This window comes from Vigna unguiculata, chromosome 2 (assembly GCF_004118075.2).
Source record: "Vigna unguiculata cultivar IT97K-499-35 chromosome 2, ASM411807v1, whole genome shotgun sequence".
NCBI lineage: Eukaryota > Viridiplantae > Streptophyta > Magnoliopsida > Fabales > Fabaceae > Vigna > Vigna unguiculata.
The window spans coordinates 25,834,960-25,851,264 of record NC_040280.1 but is presented as its reverse complement, the minus strand read 5'-3'; the positions used below and the strand labels follow the sequence as shown (position 1 = coordinate 25,851,264).

Here is a 16,305-nt window from a genome sequence, read left to right as displayed (position 1 = left end):
GGAGGAAGAGGAGCGACGGAGGTGGAGGTGGTAAAGGACCTGGAAGAGGAGGAGACGGTGGTGGGGCAGAACCTCTTGGTGGAGGAGAGGGTGGTGGTAGGGCGAGACCTCTTGGTCATGGTGGGCTACAGAAGCTGAAGGGAAAGGAAGTGGAGGTGGTGGCACATTCGGACTCAACCTATTTCTATATATAGCGAAGGAGGAAGTGGGGCTCAACCTCTTTATGCATTAGGTAGTGGGGTAGTGGTGGGGGCATCGCAACGGTTTTAGATACGAAAAAAAACCACACTTTTATTCTCATATTTATCAGATAAGAGAATTTTAAGGGATATAACTAAAAGGACAGTAATACTTTAACTTTTTTTTTTAACTTCTTTTTTTTTTTTAGCAAAATGATATTTTAACTCATTTGTTTTGATCCACTTTTAATCTATCACTTTCATCATTCTTAAATTATCTATTTTAAATTTTTGTAGTAATATGATCTGATGATCTAAGAGTGATGAGAGTGGTGAAATAAAAGTGAGTTAAAGTATCATTATTTTTTTTTGTTCACTTTTAATCTATCACTGTTAGATCATCACATCATTTAAAAGAATCAAAATAAATAATTTAATGATAATTGAAGGAGTAGGTAAAAAACAATGAAATAAACTATCTTTATCAATAACTAAAATTTGATTCTTTTCAACTCGAAATTCTAAGATCAATTGAATTTTTAATTTTTTTAAATAGGGTTAAATGGTTAATATTTTTTTATGACATTTAGACGAAGTTGTTATGAACTTAGTCAAATTCCTTTTTTCTTACAAAAATGAAAAAAATTGAAGCGTTATTTAGTATTAAAATCATCAGGATTCATGATAATTTCAATATTTTTTTTAAATACCGGTTGGAATCTTAACGGTTTTCTTTTTATCAAGAAAAAAAATAAAAATGAAAATATCAAACTCATGACTTCTTTTGTCTGAAATGTGGTCGCGAATCCTATTACATCATCTTATTTTACAGAAAGAGATGCCACTAACCATATTTTAGAAATTCAAAAAAACCATTTAAAGAAAAAAAAAACCCCCTAAAATTAGGCTCAGCACAAAACAAACAGCACCTTCACAATAAATTCAATTTAAATTTATTTATTGGATTTCAAAACACGAACTCGAAATGCCAAATGACCATCTCAAACATCCTAAGTGCAATAACAACACTGGTCATTTCATCTTTTTTTCTAACTCGTTACAACCTACATGGAATGTGAAAACTTCTTTTGGGATGAAATCATAAATAAAATAATAAATTTATTTGGTTCGTTATATATAGAATTAAATGTTTGTTTCTAATAATAACGGAAAAGCATCTGTGTACATTCCATCAGTTCGAAATTTTACTGTTTATATATTCATATGTAATGTACATGTACTGGTATCCTACTGTGGGATGGGTCACGAGATTTTAAAAATGTTAGTATATTTATTAAATTAATTTAAAATTATAAAAATATAATTAAATTTAATATAAATATTTTATTTTATAAAATTAAATAATAATCTTTTAATTAGTTTTATGATGAAAATATATTTAAATTATTTATATATATATTAATAACAAAATGTGTGGTATATAATTATTTTAAACAATACATGAAGATTAAGTTAATTAAAATCAAGAAATCAAATTTAATTTTAAATGAAATATTATTAGACAATGTAGGAAAATGTAAATAATATATTTACTGACAATAAAAGTGATAAATGACATAAAAATTATTGAGTAGATCTTATAAAAATATAAATTTTAGACTATATAATGCAAAAACACAAAGGTTAAATATTTGATAGACTTTTTTAAATTTTTTCACCATCATTTAGATTTTTAAATTTCAAATTTAAACTTTGTTACTCTATTTTTATTGATCTTTAAAATTTTGAATTTTAAATTCAAATTTTATGATTGTATATTTCAAATTTTAAACTGACAATATGTATCTTAATTTTAGAGAAATATTGAAATCGGAATTATTAATTATTTTTATATCTTTAAAAGATTTAAGAATTTATAATTTTCACTTTATAATGATACACTGATCTTTGTGTTATCAAAATTATTTTTTAAATTATTGTTTAAAATATTGTGAAAGATAAAAAATACGTGAAAGGTGAACAAAAACATTAAAAAATTCATCAAAAAGGATTTAATGTTTTACAATTTTTTGAATGTTGAATTTTGAATTTAAACTTTTATATTTTTACCGGTTTTTTGCTATTGAGTTTAAATTTTTTTTTTTTTTACCATATGTTTTGAATTTAATTCTGCTATAATATTCTTACTTAAAAAAATCATTAGTTCATCTTGTATAGTTTAAATTTCAAATTGTAACCTATTTTTTAAAATCGTTATAAAAATGTAACTGACTTTTTATTTTCTTATTTAGTAGTAAGAAAGTGATTCTATAATGATTTAAAAAAAAATAGATGAAAATCAATTGATAACCAAAAGATAAAAGAATCAAATATTTTTTTAGAACAACTTCCTTGAGTTCAAAATTCAAGTGTGTAACATAAAAAATTGTTAATCTTGAAAATTTTTCAAGATTTATAACAACTCCTAAAACAATCACAAATTAAACAAACAAATTTAGTTTAATATATATAGTGTTTCATTCTTTTTTTTCATTTCATCTCCACTTATAAAGAAAAAGGACTTTAGTATGAAAATATATAATTTGTAATTTATAAAACACATCACTCAAGTACAATTTTTAAAAAAATTTAACCAAATATTACAATAATGATGTTGAGGCCTAGTATATAAAAACATAAAGGACACTAAAAACTTCATTCAACATTAATGTCTAAAAATTACATGTTGTATAATAATATCTTTTATGTGATATTTACATCATAGAAACTCGTTTCAAGTGCGAACTTTTAACCATATAGTGTTAATATTTTAAAAATTTTAATATTTTTTTGTTTTTAATTTAATAATAAAATTAATATAACAAAATTTTAATATTAATATTATTATTAAAATACTCTTATTTTTAAATTTTGCTTTGAAATAATAAATTATAAATAATATAGTTAGCTTAAATAATTGATTTTGTTTGAAAATAAAATTCCATTAAATAAATTTAAAAGGATATGTTATTTTAATACTTAATTTTGTTTACAATGTCATTATTCAGTTATTTATTTATTGTTTTATATTATATTTTCATTATTATTACTATATTAATACTATGTTATTATTATATTATTATTATTATTATTATAACATTTTAATGTTATTTAATGAAAAAATTACATTTAGTATTTTGATTATGTATATTACAAAATTGAATAAAAATATATAATTTGATTTTTCTTTTAAATCTATACGTTTTAATTTATACTTGTAGTAAAACATTTGTATACTTTAAATTATATAAAAGTGATGACTTTTTTCTCAAATATTTAAATTTCTTAATAATAATTATATATGAGATAGTAATGTAAATGGTTGTATCCAAAATTTAAATTTAATAAATAATTAGTTGTATTAACTAATATTCCTTAATTAATGTTAATATTTATTTTTTAAGTAATTAAAACATATTAATTGCATAAACATTTGTTTAACTTTTACTCTAAAAAATAATTTAACAATTAAATGTTATAAAAATAATTATGATATTTGTGCTGAAGCAATGTATTTTATTTGTTAAAATAAACCTAAAATTTTCTTTTTACTTACAAAAATTTATTTATCCACTTGAAATTGATATTGTAAAAAATATATAAGTTAATCAATAACTACTAATTTTAATACAATACTACCACTAATAATACAAATAATTATTATTTCAAAATAATTAATTTATTTGTATAATTTTATTTAAGTGTTATAATTATGTATATTTATAAATATAATATTTAATAAAAACTTTAATAATATGAAAAAGATAAATAACTAATCACAATTATTTTTTATAACAAATTAGTTAAAAATATATAATATTATTTTATAGTAATACTAAATATAACAATGAATTATAGTATTAATAATATAATATACTAAATAATACTAAAACTGAAATTATAAATATTTGAAACTGACGTCTTTTAAAGTTACATTTCATATAAGAAAGGTATTTACTTATGCAAATATTTTTAGTTTATTGTATATAATTTTGAAGATAATTAAAAATATTTTTTCATAGATTTTTTTTAGTTTTATATTTTAGTAATCATTTTCTCAATAAAAGTAATTACTCGTTGTAAAATAATCATTTACCTTTTTATTATTTTAGTATTCAAATTTGAATAATTATTTATAAATAAAAAATTATTTATCTAATATTACATATAATATATTTTTATTTCAATAATTAAATTTTTTATTTAATTTTAATTTATCTTTTATAATATATTTATTTATTTTTAAAAGTTAACATTTATTTTTACACGGTTTTTATAAAATTGTTCTAACTGTTGTTATTATTATTATTACAATGTTTTTATTAAACTATTCTAATAGTTTTTTTTTCATATATTAACAGTCATTTTCTTCATTTATTTTAATTTATTTTTAATAAATATAAATTTACTTCATATATTAACTTTATGATACAATATATTTAAAAATTATACACATATACAGGTAGCGTATGTTTTTACGCTTGTTATTAATAAAGTTATTTCTTTATATCTTTATCTTATATATAAAATTTATATTATGAGTGTATAGTGTTTATGAAGAGATATACTTAATAATATAGAAAGAGTGTCCATATTTTTTTCATTTTGCATCTCTTTCTTTTTACTACCGTTTCAAACAGCACTTCTATGCAACATACACGTTTTACGGCTTTTTCTCTGTACATTCAATATTCTCCTCTTTAATAATCTTGAATGCATTATCTAAGAATAATATTTTTACTTTCTAGTGTTGACAATGATTTTCTATAATACACAGGAAGAATTCATTATGATATATCTAGAGTGCTTTCTAATTACAAAAATTATCTGTATCTTGAATACAAATGGAGAAAGTGTGTATGTGCAATGGTCTAAAGCACAAGAAAAATTGAACTTCAAAAAATTATATATAGCCCCTATACTTTAAAAGAGGAAGAAAACGTGAATTTTCTATATCAGTTGGCTTGTGGTATAATTACAAAAGACCACCACAGTGTCCTTTAGCAGCAGTGCAGAAGAATCAATGGGAGAGGCACATTCACTAACCACTTGCGTCCTATTGAAGGAATAAATCCCAATGGTGCATGCAATGCAAGAATTGCATTTGAGACCGTCCAAAATTTGTAATGCAGTGTGTTAGAACTGAAAGTAACCCTGCGACTTTCTTGTTAGATGTTTAGGTTTCTACCGAATCATGTCTCTTTTGGAATGTGAATTATTTGCTGCCTTTTCCTTCAAGGCTTCTTTCTCTAATTTCTTCTTTTCAGCATCTGCTTGCCTTTCATTCTCCTCCCTTGACTTGTTGAACATCTTCACAAAGACAACAAGGATTTGTGTCACTGCAACAACAACACAATGTCAGCACTCAAAATAACCATTTAAAACAAACAAAACTCAGTGAATGTGTGGATTTTATAGACTGAAGAGAACATCAGACCTTGTTCAAAGGGGCATCTAGCTGGATCCTCTCCAAAGTATTGGGACAAAGAGTCTGCACTTCTTCCCTGGAAAAGAAAGACTCAAGATCAACAACACAGCCCTAAATTAATGACTTTTATATGGGATGGAGCATCAAAATCTCATGACTGGGCAATCTCCAAGTATAGAGCAACACCAAGAAAAAAAGGAGGAAAAGAAGAATTATTATTACGACAGGACTCACCACTTCAGAATACAATGATATAAGGGACCTCACATCAGCTTCAGCAATATCAAGAAAATTCTTCAACACCTGAGCAAGAAAAACGTCACTGAGAATTACTGAGAAACGAGATTTCCCAATCTTGAGTCGACATTTTTGAATCATGAATTATAGTCTGAATCAAATTGTAAGGTTTAGAATAGTTTATATTGTTTTCTGAGAGAAGTTGTTGTGTTATATATCTATCTATAACCTAGAATTCACGTAACAAGACACATAAAATCATCTAGCAATGGCTAACCATATTACAATTTATTGAAGACAACAGCACTCCTTTTGATCAAGATATGATCATGTAGCAAAGTATCTAAAAGGAAATATTTAGTCAACATTTGATGCCCTGAAACCTTACTCTAATGATTTTCTTTAGTATTATCATAGAATGAATGGAGTCAAGATAGAATTGTAGCTGAGGCTTCTGTTTTTTTCTTATGTGTGTATATTTTTGTGTTCAGGTGCTGAAAATGGGGATGCTGTGGAATGGATAAAAATAAATATAATATAAGCATGCTATGAAGCTGGCATGAATAGAACAAACATCAATAATTTCTAGTAGAGCAGTATCTTAGATAAGAGAAGTATAACACATTAAGGTATAAGCCAACAATTTTTATTTCTCACCTTACGAAATCCTATTGATATGGCGCCATCATTTTCAGAAGCAGCGAGTTCTTGCTCCACTTTCTCTAAACCTTTACTCACAGCTTGCATTTCCTCGGCCAATGCTTTTAGTTGAATCTGTTGGACATAGAGTGGGCAACCCCATAAGCAAGCTCATAAGAGCATGTGTAGTACATTTATCATTAATAAGGTTAATGAAAATGTTATTGACAGAGAATACCTTAGAAGCTGCTTCCAAATGGACAAGATCCTTATCAAAATCTAGCAATTCTGGCATTTTCTCAGCAAGAAGCTAAAGAGAAAATGATGACGTGTAAGGTATCGTACAAAAACAGCAGCAATGACAAACAAATGGTGCTAGAACTTAAATAATGTGAAGTTAATATTTCAACTTGGAGGAAAAGACAAATCTACCCTAAAGATACAATGGTTAAATGCAAAATAAATTTGAAGATTTTGACATCTACCTTGCACAAATAATGCATTAAAGTCATTTTATTATTTCTTGCACGAGTGTCGGATAATTTAAGAAGGCTATCCAATTTGAATCCAACAGCTGATCCTGCAGTGTGCAACATAAAAGTTTATTCTCAAAAAAGCATAGCAGAAACTTTTTCATTTTGTCAATGATAATGAGGTGAAATGTCAATAAGAAATCCATCTCTAATTAAACTAAAGTAGCACTAGAGTTAACACAAAGGTTACCCCGTGCTGTTCCTTGATTCAAGGCATTTCCCAGAGTAAGAATAGTCTGCATTATTTGACGCAATTTCCCAGATTCTTTCACCTGAAAGTACGAGTAATAGCATGAAGAAGCAGCGCAAATATGCTTTCATGTTTGTCAACTAAGAGCCATTGGACAATACCTCTCTGGCTGCATTGTTGATTGTGTTCAAATTTACCTTCAAATCGTTAACCTGAAGAAGCAAGAAAAACAAGTCTTTACAGATGAAATATTACAGCGAAACCACCCAGATAATCATAAATCCATATCCTAGATAACTTACCTGAGAAGAAAAGGTAATTTTAAAAGCAAAAACCCTTAATTTGGATTCCACACGCGGAACCTTCATCAGCTCCATAAAAAACTGAAAGAAAATATATTAAAATCAATATATATAAGTTACAAAGATCAATTGACTAAAGAGTATAAGAGAGAAAGACCTGCTCACACTTTCCAAGCATTTCCTTGTTTCCTGCATAATTCTAGAAACAAAAGAGATTTTAGCAAGGAAAAACTCAAAAAAGACAATGTAGCATCTCTTTACGGTAAAATTTGAACCAGGCTTTCACAATTTATGTATTATTAAGAGGATTGACACTTTGTTTAAAATTTTTGTAAGCTGGAATTCTCCCTCTCTCTCTCTGCACACACTAAATAATATAAAAAGCTTCTATGACCGCTGTCATCCTTTTAACAAAAATGGAACAGTCTAAGACAATGTATTATTGTTTTGACCTACCCATTACACACTGTATATTAAAACATGAAAAGGTTGAATAGATGTGGGTTAAGGCAACATGTACCAACTAGGACAGCTGTCACATGCTGAGTGGTAAAACGAATTTGAAGATCATACCAAAATGGACAAGGAAATTATACAAGCGAGACTGGGGAAGAAGGGAAAGAGAGGCAGGAGAGGATTTTGGAAAAGAGTTGGAGTAGTTTTCTTCAGTCTGTGCTATTAGAGGATTTTCTCGGTATAAGGGAGAAAATTCTCTCCTTACATATAATGAAGAAATAATAATATTTGAAATAAATTAAAGTCAAAGCCATAGGAAAATATGCTTCATGTACATTTAAAAAATTGTCACTGAATCAAGCTAAGATGACAACCTCCATGTGTTCAGACAAATGAACTATTATATGATTCCAGATTTTGAGGCTGAAAACAAGTAAGGAATATGAAGATTAAAACATTGCAACCAATATACTATTATAGTAAATATTGTCACACATTACAGTTCATACATTCTTTTTTCGGGTTCCTGCTCAGACAAGAAGGGAAGAGGAGTACCTTTAACATTTCCATCTCTTCCTTTGTTGGACAGAACTTGATGAGATTCTCAACCTGATCAATATCAAGAACCAAAGAATCCAATGCCAGTACTGCTTTCTGAAATAAAAAAGAAAACCCACAAAAATGATAACTACCGAGAGAAAACATGGAAAAAAAGTCATCTAAAACCAACCTCATCACTGACGGAAGTCAGTGAATTAATATTTAGGTTAGAAAAATACAATTATGATAAAATGTTCTCATTGTGTAAGTTTGTATCAAACAAAATAAGAGAAAGCGCTCAAAATCCACCTGCTCAATATAATAATGAACTAAAATGATAATTAACCTCAATCATAAATTTCATACTCTAAATCAATTAAACTCTGACAACTTCAAGTCTGAACAATTCAATAGTGAAACATGACATTGTCAACAACGAAAAAATCTTCTTCACAGATGATTTTTGACTAAAATCTACAATGTAAACTAACAAAAGTAGCAAGGATAAAATAAAACATAATCATTACTAGGTGCACGTTTAGGAAACCCGTTTTCCAGAAAAAATAATCTCTATTTTTCTGAAAAGGTCTTAAGGAAAGTTGGCCAAGATAAAAGTTTTTTTGACTTCAAAATAAGCTAATTCAAACTCACATAAACAAGAATGCCTGGATTTATAAAAGTGAAATTACAAAAATAATTTTCAAATAAAAGAATTAACCCTAAAGAATGTTTTTTCATACAAAAGGAATTTGTTTAGTATAGTAAACGAGAGAAGTATGTAGGAGGACATTGACAATTACTCCTAAAGCAAACCAAACCAAAAGAATAAACAACTTTCTCGAAGAAAATTAGAAGCATCAATTAGTGACATGTGTGGCTATATTTCAATACTTATGCTTGGAGTTTGCTTTCAACTAAAAACAAGGAGTAAAATCAATCTGCCACTGTAGTTGTTAACATTCAATTTTTGCTTGAGGATTCAATATGAAGTATTCCATTCAAAAAATTGATGTATGTTTCCACTCCAAATAGCCTTCAAGAAAATTGTAATAAATGCCCTCTATCACTCCAAAATGTCATGGTACAGAACCAAACTAGAATACCTGGATGCATTCGCACAAGATGAATAAAAGCAAAATGCATACTCCTCCATCAGGCTTTTTACTTTTATTCTATTTTGAAATAAAAGAAGAATCTAATGAAGGAACAGAGAGTGGAAATGAATAAGCACAATGAATCCTCCTATTAAACCCAATCCCATGAGGTATCCTTTTATACTATGTTTGGCCATAACTGTACAATTTTGTCAATATGGTTTACCATCTACATGGATTACTCAATTACATCGGTATCTACCTAAATACAATAAGTATGTGTCCAAGAAAGGTTTAGGACTAAATCCAGACTTTCCATATGATGCAGCAGAGAGAAAATTCCGAAACTTATAATTTAAAGTAATTTCACTGAATAAAAGAGCAAGGGAAACTTACAAGCATATCTGGCAAAGGAATTTTGATTTTAGAGAGCATTATTTCACAATTGTATGCTCTACGCAAGTCAACCTGACAATAAAGGGAAAAGGAGTTTGGGTTTATTAGTTATACATTTCATTTACTAATTAAATACAACTAATCCGAAAAAATTTATAAAAAAAAAATGCTTCAGTATCTGTGTTTAAGTTAGTCAGTAAATATATCTGTCAAATGTAACTAATATATTTGGGCCATCTCTTTGTAACCTCTTTGTATTATAGTCACTTATATATATACATGCTCCTAGGTGGAATAGACACATAGAGAGAGATTATTTATTGTCTACTCACAATATATTCTAACAATATCATATTGTAACGACCAAGCAAACTGCAACATTGAACATTTGTTTCAACAGATAACTGTCCAATAATTCAATCCAATATAAAATTTCTTTGGCAATAAAATTTTGTGATGTTTTCTCTTATAACAAGCAATTAGCAAGAGCAGAAATAATCTGCCATGATAAACATTTTTTTATGTTTGTTGCCCCTTTTCAGGGCAATTTTAATACCAGATTAATTCCTAATTACCATGATAGGTATTAGGATCTTCTAATCAAGCATATAAACTCCAAAGCATTAGTTGATAAAATAATTTATGCCAAAAAGGAGTTGCTTACCAGTTGTACTTTCTCCGGCTTGTTAATATTAGGACCACGCCGACCTCCACCTCTAGTACTGCTCCCATCAGAAGTAGATGCTGCTGAAAACAGGGTCTCAAGTTCTGATATATCTATCTCAGGGGCCCTAACAAACATTTCATTATTTAAAATCAGAAATGCTAAATAGGCATCGCATCCCACCCCGCTCCGACTAAAGGAGATTAGGCAAATTAACAAAATTACCCACAACAAAAATACATAATGTGATCCCACAAAAAGCTTTAAAAAATACAGTTTCTAGTTAATGAAAATCTTGTTTGATATCCATATAAAAACTCTGTAATCAGTACCTTGTTCCACTATCCTGTTTCTGTGAATCAGCCCATAGACTTCCCTTGGCTGCTCGAGCAACTTTCACCCAGTGTAGGGGTTTTAGCAAAGTTTTCTTTGGAGCATTAGCAGTAGCACCAGTACCACGACCTCTACCAACATTTGTTGTTGACGCTTTGCCAGGAGGTGGTGCCACACTAGAGGCTGTAACTGCAGGTGGTATTGGAGATGCACCACGACCAGGTGGAGGAGGAGGAGGAGCACCTGGGGGCCTTGGTGCCAATGGTGGTGGTGGTGGTGGAGCTGAACCTGTTCGTATAGGACCTGGAGGAGGAGGTGGTGGAGGGGCTGCACCTGTTCTTACAGGACCTGGAGGAGGTGGAGGCGGTGGTGGGGCTGAACCTGTTCGTACAGGACCTGGAGGAGGAGGTGGTGGTGGGGGAGCTGAACCTGTTCGTACTGGACCAGGAGGAGGAGGAGGTGGTGGTGGGGCTGAACCTGTTCGCACAGCACCTGGAGGCAGTGGAGGTGGTGGTGGAGTTGAACCTGCTCGTACAACAATTGGAGGAGGTGGAGGTGGTGGTGGAGCTGAACCTGTTTGCAGAGGACCTGGAGGGGGTGGAGGGGGTGGTGGAGCCGAACCTGTTCGTACAGGACCTGGAGGGGGTGGAGGGGGTGGTGGAGCTGAACCTGTTCGTACAGGACCTGGAGGAGGTGGAGGTGGAGGTGGAGCTGAACCTGTTTGTACATGACTTGGAGGAGGAGGAGGTGGAGGTGGTGGTGGAACAGAACCTGTTTTTACAAGACCTGGCGGTGGTGGTGGAGGAGGTGGCGGTAAAGAACCTAATTGTGTAGGACCTGGAGGAGGTGGAGGTGGAGGCGGAACTGAACTTGTTCGTGCAAGAGCTGAAGGAGGTGGAGGTGGTGGTGGTGGTGGTGGAGCTGAACCTGTTTGTACAGATCCTAAAGGAGGTGGAGGTGGAGGTGGTGGTGGTGGGGCTGAACCTGTTTGCGTAGGACCTAAAGGAGGAGGAGGAGGAGGTGGTGGAGGTGGAGGTGGAGGTGGTGGGGCTGAATTTGTTCTCACTGGTGGAGGAGGAGGAGGAGGTGGTGGTGGTGGGACTAAACTTGTTTGTACAGGTCCAAGTGCAGGAGGAGGAGGAGGAGGTGGTGGTGGTGGAGGGGCTGAACTTGTTCTTACAGATCCTAGAGGAGATGGAGGTAAACCAAGAGTGCTATCGGCATGCCCACCTACAGGAGGGAGAGGGGGTGGAGGAGGAGTTGAAGGCAATGTAGAAGCATTGTTCAGATTCTGAACTAAAGGATTCGGAGGTGGGGGAGGAGCTAAACTTGGCTGTATAGGTATTGATGATGGAGGTAGAAGTGCCGGTATATGAAGGGGTTGAGTAGCGGGAAAATGTGAAGGTGATGGTGGAGACAAACAAGGAGAAGATTCCTTAGTTAGAGCATGGTGAGGTAATGAAACATCATCGGTTAGTGACTGATCAGGTGTTCTTGAAGTTAGATTTACATAATCTCCACCGTTGTTTTCAAAAGTTAAATGGACTAAATCAGGTGTGTCAGATGTAAATAATTTTGAAGGATCAGCATAAGACTGGGAAATAACATCAAAGGCCTCGTCTGAACTATCAGCAGTGCTCGACTCATTATTTTCTTCTTCAGAGTCAGCAGGAGATGAATACCAACTTCCTCTACCCTGAAACCTTGAAAATTCTTTGGCGTCGTTTAAGACTGTAAGCTGCTTAAGAAGCCATACAGCAGCAGAATCACCACTGTCAATCCATTCTGCGCCACTGAAAAGTTCTTGAACCCTTGAAAATGCCTCAATGGGTAATCCACCTTTCACCTCACCATCTAAAATACTTGTGGGAGCCCTTTGAGGACTTATGTTTTCTACCTCCCCAAACAATACCTAAATTTCAAGGTTTTTCAAGATCAGATTAAAACCAATAACCTAAAAATGCAGAACAATCACAACCATTACAACAAACAAACTAAGTCTTAACATTTCACAGTACAATACATTTTAATGCAGACTCACCTCAGCCCGGAAGCCCTTTGGATACCGCTCCTTCGAATCCCACAGAATGTCCAAGTTCTCAGCATTGAGCATCAAGATGTTTGACCGAATGAACGCCGTATTGAACATCACTCGAAACATCATCACCTCCCTCTCCGGATCCAAATCCAAATGCACGCACTCCAACACCACATCCCCTTGCACCAAGCATTGAATATCAATCTTAATCACATCACAGTCTGCCTGAGATCAAAACACAACACATTCATTCCAGCATCAACTAATACTCACAAACACAAACACAACAACCAAAAACAAACAAAAAAACTTGCATACTTTCCCTTAATCGTTATTTTCCAATCAGAATTGAAGGTTCACCTCATTAATCTATGTCAACCTTTGATGCAAACTGTACACAAATTACCAAAGTAAAACTCAATTCTAGTGATCGAAAAACAAACAACCAAAAGAACGATATACATGTTCTCCTACGCGCAAACTCCACCAACTACACACCCACACACAGAATTAAAGAACAGCCCCAAAAGCACCTAAGCAACCATATATCAGTTTTGTCCCACAGCAAACTCAACCATTTACACACACACACACACACACACAACCTGTCTATAGTGCCTCAAAATCTTCTTCTTCTTATGCATATTATAAATCATCTGCGTTGAAAGCCCGCCTTTACTAAGCAAATTCCTCCCAAAAATCCTAAACAACGGCCTGCACCCATTCCCCCCATCAAACCCAGGAACCCCTCTGAGTATCACACAGTCCAGAGACAACGCCCTCTCCGGCGGAGGCCACTCCGCGCCAATGTTCCTCCGCGCCACATACTGCACATACCGCAGTTGCGACGGCATCGGGTTGAGCGCCGACAGCAGCTGCAGCAGCCCCTTCGGCGCCTCCCTGTGAACCATCTCCAGAATCTTCCGCTCCCCACTCTGCGCCTTCCGGAAAACGAGGAAAGCAGCAAGGAGAAAGGCGAGGAGGGGCCAGCCGCCGCGCTCACAGTGGAACAGGATCACGGCGGCGGGGTCGGCGAGGCATGTGTCACAGAGGCGGAGGAAGTGGTGGAGGAGAGAGAGGGGGAGGAGGGGGCAGCCCTCGTACTGCTTGGGATAGTCGATGACGGTGGCGTCGAGTTCGCAGAGGAGGCGGGAGAAGCGGCTGCGGGAGTCACCGTCGCGGAAGTTGAGTGCGAGGAAGGAAGATTCCGGGAAGTCCTCGTGGAGGTCGGAGAGAATTTGGCGGAGGTAGAGCTGGTACATTCCCTCTGGGAGGGCTTCGGTGGAGAAGCAGGAATCGAATACTGAAAAGGAAAATGGAAAATTTAAAATTTCACGAAACCAAAATCAAAATCGAAAGGAACTGGGAATTAGAAATTTACCATAGACTCTGTCTGCAAATTCAAGTAAACCATCAGGGGGACGCTTGTAGAAGAATCGGCTGAGAAGAGACATGGTTGTGTTGTAGCATGGAAGGAACAACAATGGAGTTTGGGAGAGCAGAGCTTCAGAGCTTTGAAATGAGTTCTCTCTCACAGAATGAGAGAGAAAAACGAGTTTTGATTTTGAAATTTGAAATGGGATTGTAATCTGTAATTAAACAGAGAAAAAGATTGATTTTTTATTTTGCTGCTTTGTTCAAATTTATGGAATCACTTTTTTGGTAGTACTGTTTGGTAAGAGAAAAGAAATGGGGTTTGGTTTGGAGGGGTTTAATTTTCTCTTTTGAATTAATTACCCTGTTAATGCATGCAATTTTGCTTTTATTTTATTGGAGAAAATCAAAGAAAAAGACAGTTAAATTTATTAAGTTATTTTTCGTTCTCACAGAAAAGAAACAGACTTTTTTCACAAACAAAACATCCTGTTACATGTAAAATCAAATCAAAACATGTTGTTTTTGTTAATCCAATTGCGTTCAAAACCAATCTAGTAACTGACACCTTCCACCAGCTACCTTAACTCCTAAGTATATATGTACACAAATAAAACATTAAAGTTAAATAATTATTAAACTTATTAATATTTTCTAAATTTATATCAAACAACTAGAAAATTAAATTGCTTTCTAAATTACCATAGTTATAAGCCTAGATTTTTTTTTATTTGCTTATATATAATAAAATGAAAGCTTTTAACTGTTACAATAATACATAACACATATAATTTTGGTATGAACATTAAATTATAGCATTTTATTGATTTTATTACGGTTTATATTATTTGACTAATTAAAATGTTATATAGCATTGAAACATTGTATTATTTGTCTCTTTGAGATGATTTGACAGTGTAATTAAGAAAGTAGTGGTTATTTTTGTTGATTAAGAGTCCGTTGAAGATGAGTAGATAAGGTTTTCAAAGATACCCAAAATATGTGTTAAATTGATGAAGTTGTTTTGTAAGAAGGTTTGCTGAGAATGGTAACACCATTGAATTGAATTGATATGAGAACAAACAAACAACAGAAACAAACATTTGCGTTCATACAACCTATCCACAACTCTTATGGTAAGTGTATGATGTGAAGCCATAACGTGGCTAACAAGATGAGACAAAAGAATTATAAAAATACAACTTATTATTGTGGTACGAGTGTGTTTGTTAAGAAATATTTTGTCCCAAGTAATCTACTATTTTTTAACAAATTATTTTTTCATGCCCTATAAATTACTTCACTACTCAACTTTAATATGATCATTCAAAAATAATCATTTATATTTTGTAAAGGAAAAAAACACAAAAAGAGAAAACGTGGAAATTCAGATATAAGTTACCTACACTAAAAGTACATAATACCTACCAAGTGAGAATAAAGTTTCGAAACTAAAGAAAGCGGATAAATAAGACCTAACAGATTTAACAAAAATTAATAATATAAAACTAATAAACATATTTAAATAATGAGAAATTATATTTTATATTTTTACCATCATTGTAAGTTAAATTTGTACAAATGTCATACGTATACATGGCATAATTTTTTTCAAAACAAGTCAAATTCTTGAATGTTTAAGAAACTGTCAATTTCATTATTAAAAAATTACAACTAATATCTAAACTTTTAAATTCACTGCATTATATAACTTAATCACAAAGCAAACCCGACACAATATGATGTCATTAATTATACATACATTAAAATAGAAATTTTATTCTTTCTAACAACCAAATTATTTATTTGCATGAAAATAAATTAGTTTAATTTGTCGGGTTAAGAACTAAGTAGATGAGTTCTGAACGAATGAAAGTTCTAAGTTAAAAAAAAAAAAAAGTA

General features: G+C 32.1%; 1 protein-coding gene across 1 annotated transcript; it reads right to left on the bottom strand.

The window, feature by feature from the left end:
- Positions 1 to 4,939: 4,939 nt before the first annotated feature.
- On the bottom strand, positions 4,940 to 14,677 carry LOC114173483 (formin-like protein 14). The gene is made up of 17 exons (XM_028057923.1): positions 14,411 to 14,677; positions 13,635 to 14,332; positions 13,033 to 13,254; positions 10,991 to 12,903; positions 10,659 to 10,785; positions 9,995 to 10,066; positions 8,520 to 8,618; positions 7,666 to 7,707; positions 7,509 to 7,589; positions 7,368 to 7,418; positions 7,207 to 7,288; positions 6,969 to 7,063; positions 6,722 to 6,793; positions 6,502 to 6,618; positions 5,842 to 5,910; positions 5,617 to 5,683; positions 4,940 to 5,518 (listed from the first exon to the last, which is right to left on the bottom strand). The coding sequence occupies exons 1-17, from the start codon at positions 14,481 to 14,483 to the stop codon at positions 5,364 to 5,366; spliced, it is 4,035 nt and encodes a 1,344-aa protein (XP_027913724.1). The 5' UTR covers positions 14,484 to 14,677; the 3' UTR covers positions 4,940 to 5,363.
- Positions 14,678 to 16,305: the final 1,628 nt, after the last annotated feature.